General features: G+C 42.7%; 2 protein-coding genes across 2 annotated transcripts; both read left to right on the forward strand.

Annotated features, from left to right (window-relative positions):
* Positions 1-223: 223 nt before the first annotated feature.
* On the forward strand, positions 224-5,705 carry fbxo21 (F-box protein 21; the record flags this gene model as incomplete). The annotated part of the gene is made up of 12 exons (XM_079739694.1): positions 224-447; positions 895-1,030; positions 1,216-1,325; positions 1,437-1,558; positions 1,838-1,984; positions 2,203-2,345; positions 2,435-2,571; positions 2,898-3,077; positions 3,484-3,616; positions 3,855-4,045; positions 4,462-4,619; positions 4,869-5,705. 12 exons carry the CDS (start codon positions 224-226, stop codon positions 5,114-5,116), a joined length of 1,929 nt encoding a protein of 642 aa, XP_079595820.1. The 3' UTR covers positions 5,117-5,705.
* A 297-nt stretch (positions 5,706-6,002) lies between these two features.
* tesca (tescalcin a) lies at positions 6,003-11,385 on the forward strand. The gene is made up of 8 exons (XM_079740980.1): positions 6,003-6,166; positions 7,431-7,500; positions 8,221-8,301; positions 8,794-8,933; positions 9,399-9,460; positions 10,390-10,497; positions 10,610-10,657; positions 10,777-11,385. Exons 1-8 carry the CDS (start codon positions 6,106-6,108, stop codon positions 10,864-10,866), a joined length of 660 nt encoding a protein of 219 aa, XP_079597106.1. The 5' UTR covers positions 6,003-6,105; the 3' UTR covers positions 10,867-11,385.
* The last annotated feature ends 28 nt before the right edge of the window (positions 11,386-11,413 follow it).

The following is an 11,413-nucleotide window of genomic DNA, read 5'->3' on the forward strand; positions in this document are numbered from 1 at the left end:
CGTGAGGTGGGCGGTACCTCTCCCTCCCTTAAGACGTTGTTATGGGAAAGAAGAACAGCCCACTGCACGTTCAGACCCTCAGAACAAGCCGCTACCTTCCCCTTGTCTGGGTCAGCAACCAATCAAATAGTACTATGCGCCGCAAGCCTCTCCCATAACCCAGCCCCCTGCGCCATAAAGGGGTGGGGCCTATGAAATTAGGTAATCGGGGTAAACAGTAAAGATGGCGTCGTCTGTATCTGCAGATGGGTATTTGGGTCTTAATGGAGCTATTTCCGAGTCTCAAACCAAAAAACTGACAGATCTACCGGCCGAGTTGCTCGAACACATCCTGTGTTTTCCTCTCCTCAGCCATGACGACATCTGCAACGCGTCATGCACCTGCAAGCGGCTCCGCGACGTATGTCATGGAAGGGGCAAGGTCTGGGGACACCAATACAGACTCAGGTAATGATTCCTGGGGCAATTATTTGCATCTCTCTTATTTCTGTATATGATTGCCGTTACAATGCGGGGATGTAGTTGGGGGGTGGGTGTACATGAATGCTCTTAATCCGTTTGAAACCAACTCAAGGGGGTTATGCGAGCTTCGGAAGAGCTGTCAGATATCTGTGCTGCTGATGCACCAAATTCATTACGTCAGGCCAAGGATGCAGATGGTATAAGGACATTGCAAATCATTGTCTTGCAAAAACTTCCAACCAATATAATTAAACGTTTTAATTGCATTAAACGATCTAATTATTAGCATATATTTAGCTATGTGACCTTGAATGTTGAAAACAGTATCAAAATGACTACACAAAAATTTAGATTTTGGATTGCATACTGTCCATAAAATATCACTGTTATTATGTAACAATTGTTATAAGATTTAATCCAATCATTCAACAGATGGCCAAGATTGCAGAAATATTACCGTCACAATGAGTGCTGTGATTGGCTGAGGGAATACAGAACAAGACATACTGTTGGTTTACAAATCAGACGGACCGTTGAATCCATCTCCAAGAGATTCTTCACTGAGGTTGTAAGTAGCCTTATCTACAACCAAGGATAGCACAACTACCATTCCTGTTCAAGCTTACTTCTAGGCATAATACCCAGAAGTTATCCCACCTACAACCCTCTAAAGTGCACACAAATGTACATAATGAGTCAAGATGGGTGTGTATGACTTGTCACATTGAACTAACTCACAGTTGTGTGACTCAGCCGTGCGTAGGCCAGGTGCTGGGGGATAGCTTTGCAGAGATCCAGTCACTGGGGGCACCTGAACACTTCTGTGAAGACGAACTGCTCTTCATCCTCAATTCAGACAAATGGTGAGGGCCTGTCTCTACACTACTGCAATATCTCAGCTTGAAACTATTAGAGTATATGCTGTCTGCACCTCCTCATACACGAAACAATGATGTTCTACTCCTCTTTCTCAGGAAAAGCTTGACGTTGAAGTACTATGCAAAGAAAATACTCTACTTCCTGCGTCAGCAGAACATCCTAAGGAGTTTGAAGCTTTTTCTGGAGCAGTCGCCAGTGCAGCAATCAGCTCTGGAAGGTACTGGTATCAACTGTTACCAGTTTATACCATGCTGGATTTTGATAATGGTTTTCCATTTTGGGGGATTATACTTTGTATGTGGGTTGGTTGTGGTTCTAACTCTGGATGGGTGAGGGGGTGTAGTCAATGTCAGACGCAGATTTTTGATCAGACTTTATCTGTGTCTTTTGACCACAGTGACCCAAGCTTTTTGCTAATTTAGACACAAGGCGTGACCCTGAACAAAGTGAGGTTGCTGTAACCTAACTTTGCTTTGTATCTCTTTTCCTTTATGAGGTGCTGTGCTGGTGGACCAGTATTGTAATCCCTTGGCGGAAATCACCGTAGCCAGTATATCGGACCAACTGGAAGAGATCACAGACAAGGTTCAGAAGATGTTGAGAATTAAGAACCCGTCTCACCCTAGCCTCAGGGGGGCTCCAGGTAGGTTTCTTTTTTTTTCTCCCAGCATGCATCTGAGCTGGTGTTCACTGGTCTTACACTTGCACTAAGAACACCACTACAAACACCTTCACGTCAAAAAAACAACAACAACAACAACAAAGAGATGGATGAGGGAATGGGTGGTTGTAGTCTGTTTGCGTACATAATGATGAATTAGTTTGCTTCTGATGACTTATGAATTTCCTTAACTATCACAGATGCAGGTGGCTGCTTTCACGTAGAGGATCTGGAACTCCAGAGACAGGCTGTGTGTGTACTGAACTGTGTGTTATACGAGCAGCTTCAGTATAAGGGCAATGAGTTGGATTACTACAACCCCCTGAACTCTTACATCCACCAGGTACGGTCCTCACAGACGGCTTTCTTACACCATTTGAAATGATTCCTTTGATTTGGGATGTTTACATTTCCATAATTTGTACCATGCAGGTGATCCAACGCCATACAGGAATACCCATAAGCCTCTCTGTCCTTTACATGATGCTGGCGAGGAGGCTAGGGGTTCAGCTGGAGCCGGTCAATTTCCCCAATCACTTCCTGCTTCGATGGTGCCAAAAACCAAATGGGTAGGTTCTCCTTGCGTCTTTCAGACCGCATGTTTACAAGAGGCAACTTTGGCCTAATTTTGTACAGCAAAGGGTGTTGAGAAACAAATGAAAATGTGATTGATAGTTAATGAAAACCTCAACATCAACAAATGTGAACTCGTTGTGTTTCAGCGTGTCTCTGACGTTGCAGGGCGTTTCCGACTTTACAGGGTGTTTCTGATTCAGCAGGGTGTCTCTGAATAAGCGGGGCGCTTTGGACTTTGCAGGGCGTTTTTGGACTCCACATGATGTTTCTGACCTTAGACACCTGCTCATAAGATGGTTGCACTTTTGACCCCCCACAGGAGTGAAGACATCTATGACTTTGTCTACATCGATGCTTTTGGCAAAGGCAAGCAGCTGACTGCCAAGGAGTGCGAGTATCTCATTGGCCACCAGGTGACAGCAGACTACTACAGCGCTATCAGCACCACCGAGGTTCTGCTAAGGATGGTGGGAAACCTACTCAACATTGGGAAGAGAGGGTAAGCCTAGTCCTCTACAATGTTGAAGGTGGTACTAGAGACATTGATGTGCCTTGTGAAAAGCATGTTTGGATGGTAATGGTTAAATGATAAGAACAGCATGGTTGATTTAGTGAGTGATGCTTATTTTTTGTTTCTGTTGTGCTTCAGTGTGGCATCAGTGTTCAAATAATAATGACTTTCAGGGACAAATGCTTTTTTTGTTTACATAAAAAGGGAGATCGGAAAATGGACAATAAGACTTAGATTAAGAGGAGACACTCAGTGATTGTAATAGTGACGATACCCCTTTTTAAATATGTTGATTTGCAGCGTGAGGCACACTTTGACCAATGCTTTGGCCAAACAGTGTATCTTAAAGGTCTATTCTGCCTAATCATGTACTTGACGGTTCCTTTTACAACAGGGAGGGCAATGAAAAATCCTACCAACTCTTGAGGGACTCTCTGGACCTATACCTCACAATCAACCCAGACAACGTCCAGTATTTACTGCTGCAGGCTCGCCTCTACTTCCACCTCGGCATCTGGCCAGAGAAGGTCAGATCAGTAACGGCACATCTGCACGCTTCATCTACTGTTGGTTTTCCTGATGTTTTTAAAGGTCAAATGTCACGCTCACCAATTTTTTTATATCAGTTTTTCCCAACATTGTATGACTGTCACCACCTCTCAGATCCCGTTTGCTTCAAACTACTGACCAATAGCAAAAAAGGCGTTTGCATTACCCTTGAAGGACCTGAAGGTATTGATCTGAAAGGTGGACCCCTGTCTCCAGGTGCTGGATATTCTGCAGCACATCCAAGCGCTGGACCCATCCCAGCACGGTGCGGTGGGCTACCTGGTGCAGCACACACTGGAACACATCCAGCACAAGAAGCAGCCGGTGCAGCCCGAGGTGAAGCGGCGCAGCGCTGCGGAGCACGTAGACGTCCGCTACGCCGCAGGCCTGGTCATGAAACACAAGAGGTGCGGGCGGCGGCATTGCTGCTACTTTTGGATTGTGAACCCAAGTGGGCTTTGACCAAGAACGCTGTTGCTGGAACCTTTTTTTTTCTACATGTAAATATCTTGTCTTTCACATGAAGAGCCCAAAGCGCGCACACACACAATGCGTTTGTGTTAGTATCTTCGTATTTAATTATTGAACTGGCTGGTTAAATAAGGCCAATAAAGGGAGATTAGACCTCTTTTATCGGCCTTTGTTTGAGAGACTCTGATGTGTTGACGACCGCAGGGTCAATGTTCCAAAGCAGCCTCCCTTGTTAAGATGATTCAAACGCTGGGGGAATAAAAACAATCATTCACAGCAGCCTTACTGAGATGCCCACAGTTCTTGTACTGCCCCCTCTAACTAGCCTGCCCGCCTCCTTCCATCACCTCAGGTCGGGTTATAACTGTGTCATCTACGGCTGGGACCCAAAGTGCACTATGAGCCAGGAGTGGATCAGCACCATGCGGGTCAACCAGCTCAGCAGTGGAGCCGACCAGCCTTTCTACAACGTTCTGGTGCAGGACGGGACATGCCGCTATGCTGCACAGGGTAGGACGCACGCACGCACGCACACATGCACGTAATTCTATTGCCCTAATTCATCTGTGCACCACTAAATGGTTAAAAAAAAGAAGCCATTTATTTGAGTCATAATAAATAGCGGTAAAGTATGATAACTTCTAGTAGAAGTAATATAAAGCAAGCATGTAAGTATGATATTATTAAAGAAGCATTAATTTGTGAGTGAATGCTCTTTTTGGCAAAATGGAAGGTTAATATTATTTTTTTCCATCTCAGAGAACCTTGAGCCGCACGAGGACCCTTTAGAGATCGGGCACCCCGAGGTTGGCCGCTACTTCTCGGAGTTCTCCAACACCCACTACGTTGCCAACGAGGAGCTAGAGACGCGCTACCCGGAAGATATGTCCGAGACCTTGTGCACTGTCCGGCGGCTCTACCACAGACTGCTGCCCTCTAGCGGTGGGGACCAACGCCAGGCGCAAGAGACGGCTGAGCCGGCGGAGCAGCAAGCAATGCCAATGTAGCTAGAGTCTTTAGTGACCCTGGTAGTAACAATGGCCCTTCTTCCTCGTAGTATGCATTGATGGACGGCCATGCTCAGCTCACCGTCCACACAGCTGTCTCACACCGCTCAAAAGAATGACGTTGCAAAAAGGATTTTTACCAGTCAGTATATATGCCAGAGTGGATGATAATGCAAAAAAGCGATGGCATGTGTGTATGTGTAGTCTGTTACAGTATACGGTTTACGCTGTAAACATTTATACTGCAATGCAGAATATTACAGTTTGCCATTTGAGCGGTTTGAGATGGGTGATTCATTGAAATGTTCATCACCCCACCATGAGCAATGTCATTCACGTCCCCCCGTCCCACGTCACCAACCCAGCACGATTCTAGAACCCCCCCCCCCCCCCCCCCCCCCGCCCTTTTTTTCCTATCTCATTGACATTGACCGAAATACGAACATATACGCAAAATGAAAAACAAATAGGCCCACTTCGCAAAATGGCCTTTCAATGTTTTGCATTTTGTCATCACGTCCCATGCACTTAAGCGTTTGCCCGTTTCATTTTAAATACTTTCTGTACATTTACATGTCAAATATAATGAAGTGAGGGCTCATCGGGTCATTCAGCTCTCCTTCAAAGAGAAAAGTTTGAGGAAATTAAGTTAATGAGTGGCTTGGACCAAGAACAATTATGACAATTGAGGAGAATTGTGGTAATAAAATGTTTCAAGTATTTTTTTTGTTGCGTAGTTTATTTTTTATTCAGATAGGTTGTCAAGATATTAGCCAACTGAGTGACCAATGGTGTAAATACATGACGAAACAAGAATGAGCCACGCAGAGTTAGCTGCTGTTATCGTGAATTGCTTCCTTATGTCTTCACACCGCAGCAGGCTCGAGTGACTGACAGTCAAAGCCACCACGTACCAGAGAAAACTTTGCCGCGTATGAACATTCGCGTCAGGTAGTGCGTGTGGCGGCAGTCCTCTGATCCGTCTCGATATGGGAGCGTCCCAGACCCGAACAGAGGACGTATTTCAGGAATTGTCAGAAAAAACTGGATGTAAGTAACAAATATATATTTGATGGAGAGGATTAGCTGTGTGTTTTGCGTCTATAGGATATAATTAACCGGGCTAAGTTATGACTAGGTAGGCTACAACAAGTAGAACACCAATCAACAAATTATATACACTTTCGCGAAAACACAACTTTCCATTGCTAATTCCAATTGTAAGGCATATTAGTCAAGATCAAGTTTTCTCAATATACGATTTGCCATAGCGCTGTCCTGCTGGACCACAGCCTACTTGTAAAGTTTATTGATTTTTTTTTAATGCTGTGATACTAGACCAGGAAATATTAAAAACGTAAAACATTATAAGAAACAAGCTTATAGGGATTGCAATTTGATTTGAATTTAGATATAGAGATTTGCACTTTAGAGTTCTACTCAGAAATGCGGTTGACCGCTTATCTGGCATAGGCTATTTACGACCAAGTCGTAGTTGATTTTTATGGCGGTGTTAAGAATCCTCTTTGGCATTACATCAAAACCACTAAAACTTTAGGGGAATGGATGAAACGGACAAAAACAATGAAAGCTCATGAGGTTAACCAACGGCTATTTTGAAGCATTGCAGCGATAGCCCAAATCCAATTAATTCAGCATCTGCAGGCTGAGTCGACCTTGACCGATAAAACGATTGATTACCTGTCCTGTCATCGTTGGTCGACAGCGGCCGCGAATCCCCCCGGTCGGTATTTCATAGCCTGCACTAGTCTATGTTCTTCCCAACATACGTGCGTGTGGAAGAGCTGGCGCCAGGCTATAACTCTATGGCTAGACCTACACACTAAAAACAGACCTTGTACTTCGCACTTGAATTGGCAACCACTTTAACACAGAGATGGAAAAAAAACATAGTTGTTGATCATTCCAAATAATCTGCAGGGCCTTATCTGTTCAGCAGGTTACTTATTTAGCGGATGTCCATTTACAATTACAATGGCAAGCCAGTCACATCACAATCATAGCACAGCGGTTCAGTTGGTTTTGTCATTAGGCTGATAGTATTGTTTGGCGGTTGCCTCTGACCTTTTCCTCCAGCTAATGGTTTCAGGAAAACCATTAGCCTATCCTGCATGTTAATCATCACATTTACCTACTCATCCGAACGTTTCCTAGAAGGACCTTCTGTTGGTTATGAATCGCTCATGTTGTTAAACATCCCTGGTTTATGGCTATGGGGTCCAGTATTGTGTTAATGTTTTGGGGTGAGGAGTCTTTATGGGCCGATTTTAATTACATACTTTCATGTTGCAAGTTTCTTTAGAGCAAATCCGAATCCTCCATAAGAGATTCAGGCAACTGAGTGGAGATGAAGAGACGATAAGGTGAGCTACAACAGCATTTGTATACACAATACATGTCCACTGTCAAACCACCATAAACAACAGTGTGTGTATGTGCACTAGTAACACATGTACAGCAAATACCTATTACAGTGGCTGTGTTTTGTAATATATAATCAGGATAATAGTTTGCCACTGTATGGATAATAGCAGAGATAATTTGACAATCTGCCTTCACCACCCACACAAGGTCCTATAAATACTTTGATCGGGTCATACGGAGAGACAGAAGCATATAAATATAGAAGCATCTACAACCTGTACTCATACACACATGCCTAGACAAACCAAGCACATGCATGCACATACACAAATTAATCAGTCATCGTTTGCATAATCCCACACATTCCCTCCCTCTAAATGTAAAAGTAGTGTGCAGCAGTCCACCAGGCCAGGACAATAGACACACACGCTAATCCACTGATTGCCCAGCACTTTATTTAAATATGTGTTGTTCACATGACGTAAAACCTCAACAAAATGCGGGACGATTATCCGCAGCAGGAGTCATTCATACATACTATTAAAATGTGCGCTGAGAAAAACAAGGAAAGGGAATAACTCAACCCACACGTCTAACAATCAAACCAACAAACCAAAATGACTAATACTAACAACATCGTTTGAGGCATACACTATTACTCATTCCTATGAAACCAATGTTTTTGACTGTTGGTTTCACTTCTACGTTTTCCTTTGCAGTAAAGAAAACCTGGAGAAAATCCAGGCACTTGACAAAAACCCCATCAGAAACCAGATCATAGAGGCCTTCTTCGACAAACGGTGAGGGCGGTCAAACTGTCAACGCTCCTAAATTCATTCAATCCTTAACATATATATATATATATATATATATATATATATATAATGTATAAAGGTATACGTTACGTCAAATATGATGAGTTGTACCAATATCTGTCTATAGACGCTCCATACGCTTAAACAACTAAGGTGTTATGTCGAGTGGATCAGATAGGTAAATATGTGTTATATCAAACAAATCATACCACATGATGGCACCCATGCCCTCCATACCATCCCTGGAAGGAGGGATCCCCCATACTGCGTTCCTTTTTAAGATTTCTTTCTTGTTAATTAAGGGAGATTGTCCTTGGCCTCTAGGGGGATAGGTATAGGGGGGTGTCATAAATATATATGACCTGTTAGGCTTTTTGAGATTGTCATTGGGATTAGGGGCTATACAGATACTAATTTTGATAAAATCTTGTGCATCATAAACCAATGTACAAACCTGAAGCTCTCTTACCGACCCAGGAACCAGAATGACGGTGAGGTGGGCAGCTCCAGGGAGATCGGCTTCCAACAGTTTGTGAAGGTCATGTGTCACTTTAAACCCCCCACCCTGAAGATGACCACAGAGGAAAAGGAGGCCATCAGGAGAGAGAAGCTTCGCTGTGAGAACGCTCGGTTTCATTCCTAATGTAAACAGAGTTGTAGTAGTAGTAGTATCCATAAACGTAAACATCGGGATTGTTTCAAATGACAGCAACACATCACATGAAGATAACACTAACGGCTACAACAGGGATGAATTTCTGACTGAGCCCAAAACAGCAGCTAGGGTTATAAACTAGAAGTCACATTACTGACAAAGGCCAAAAGCATCAATATGCTGGGTTAATCAAGACACTACAATAATAATAAAAAGGTAGTAGAAAGCATCCTTAGAAGTAATATATCTTTGTTCTGAATAATACTGGAAGATTGTGTATTTCCAAATGAATCTTTCGACATCGCCGCATCCCATGTTGCATCAACACTTCTTCATATGCGGACAGATAACTCAATAAATGACACCATTAGTACTGCTCAGACAATTCTTTGATGAAAGTAACCTGTGTTGTGTGCCCTCCTCTCAGTCCTGTTCAACATGCATGATACAGACGACGATGGAACAATCACATTGGACGAATACAGAAAGGTGAGGGCAGCTTTGATGAACAGTAAGCAAGGGTTTAGGAGTTTGAGAAAATAAGTACAAGGGAGCAGTGTTTATCGCGCTGTTGTGTTTGAATGTTTTCATGTGGGAGGGTTTCAATCATTTGATCTCAAGTTCCATTAAACAAGTTTTAGCTGCAATCTTGATACTACTCAGCCTCAAGTAAAATCCTCCTGTAGACTAAAACCAGTTGTGGTAATGAGCACCTGTACAGTTTGGGTCCACAATCCCTGTGTGAATTTGGGACTGTTGAAGTGAGAAGATTGTTAAACAAACAAAAATATATATAATAGTTGCAGGAGAAAAAAACACATACACCATGTGGTTTGACCCAGGATGACCTGCAGGGTTAACCACCGGGCATACCTTTTGCATGCGTTTGCATGACTCCATTGTAATGGTTTAACCTCCTCACAGACCTGAAAGACTATCGCCAAAACTGACTCTACTGCTTTATATTACTTCTACTAGAAGTTATATTAGTAGTACTGGTGGTAATAGAATTACAAGTACTTCTAAAAGTTGCAGTGATGCTTTTACTTGGAGTTGTATTTCTAAGTCTTTTACTTTGGAAGTACTACTTCTACCAAACATTTGATTTAAGTTATGTGTGATTTTATCTTCAACTTCGACTAGTATTTTAAGTACGTAAGTAATTGACTTCTGTAGTACTGTGAGTAGGCTACTACTAAAATCACTAGTGGTACCAAAGGTAACACTACTATTACTTTTAAGTAGTGCTAGTTCTAATTGTACTTGTTGTAGTACAATCAAAAAGGCCAAACATTTTGCTGTACATAGTCAAGCATAACGTTGTACGTAACGTGACAACTACAATAATGGCTTGATTGGCACTAGTCAGGAACCCCTTACCCTCTTGACATCTTTGTATGGGCGTGTCCCTGCTCCAGGTGGTGGAAGAACTACTCTCCAAGAGTGGGGCCATCGGGCAGGAGGCCGCCAAGGCCATCGCCGACGCTGCCATGCTGGAGGTGGCAAGCATCAACGTGCCTCACATGGTAAGATAAGTATAGCCTAATGTTACGATAGAACGTGTTCGGATTTATAGTCCCAATTCTCCAGACTTAAATTTGCTTGAAGTTGAGTGTAATCTCTCTCTTGTCCTTTCAGGAACCCCATGAGTTTTATGAAGGAATTACTTTTGAGCATTTTGAACAGGTGAGCCCAATTTTCCGGGGTAATTTATCCGTTCAACATCTGGAATGTTTTTTATGAATGTCCATCTTTGTTTTACATCAATATAGTCAGTTACGTGACATTTTGTTATCCTCCAACAGATTCTGAAAGGTCTTGAGATGGAGTCTCGGATGAACATTCGCTTCCTAGATGTGGACACCTCAACGATGCATTGTGGTAAATCACAGTGAATCACAAACTCAACCCTGTGAAGTCTTGCGTTACCGTCTTATCTAATTAATTATGTATTTAAGGAAGACTTCATTTCAATCATTTTTCAAGTGCATAATATTTTTTGATACTGACCTTCATGTTTGGTACTCTCTATTTGACACCTCACTGTAACTGTCCCTATGCTAGACGTCAATGTGACTGATCTTTGGGACTGCAGTTGACTCATTAGGTCACTCATACATGCTACGCCCAGGGTGGGCCAAGGTCATCTATGTCTCACTTGCGTGAGACAGGAGACAAATACTGTTGCATCCAGGACTCTCGAATATTAACATAACATAGATATCCTCTGGATTTCATGTCACCTTCCAAAAGTATTTAGACATGTAGATCTTTCTACATGGACATCTATGAATGCATTAAAGCAAATAGACACTACCAAAAATGATATACTATACTGTAAATTACTGAGATTTTTAACAATTTTGCAATAAATGATGCACCAATGACATAATGAATTAATAATAAAAATAATAAACTGCATTGAATGTGTGTTGTTTAAAA

The sequence above is a fragment of the Pollachius pollachius genome (genome assembly GCF_949987615.1).
Source record: "Pollachius pollachius genome assembly, chromosome: 1".
In the NCBI taxonomy this organism is placed as follows: domain Eukaryota; kingdom Metazoa; phylum Chordata; class Actinopteri; order Gadiformes; family Gadidae; genus Pollachius; species Pollachius pollachius.

What these genes read in the sequence shown, in the direction of transcription:
- tesca (XM_079740980.1), top strand. Translation starts at nt 6,106, where the DNA reads ATGGGAGCGTCCCAGACCCGAACAGAGGACGTATTTCAGGAATTGTCA. An exon ending in GGAGATGAAGAGACGATAAG is followed by an intron (nt 7,501 to 8,220) that starts GTGAGCTACAAC and finishes TTTCCTTTGCAG; the next exon opens with TAAAGAAAACCTGGAGAAAA. An exon ending in GCATCAACGTGCCTCACATG is followed by an intron (nt 10,498 to 10,609) that starts GTAAGATAAGTA and finishes TTGTCCTTTCAG; the next exon opens with GAACCCCATGAGTTTTATGA.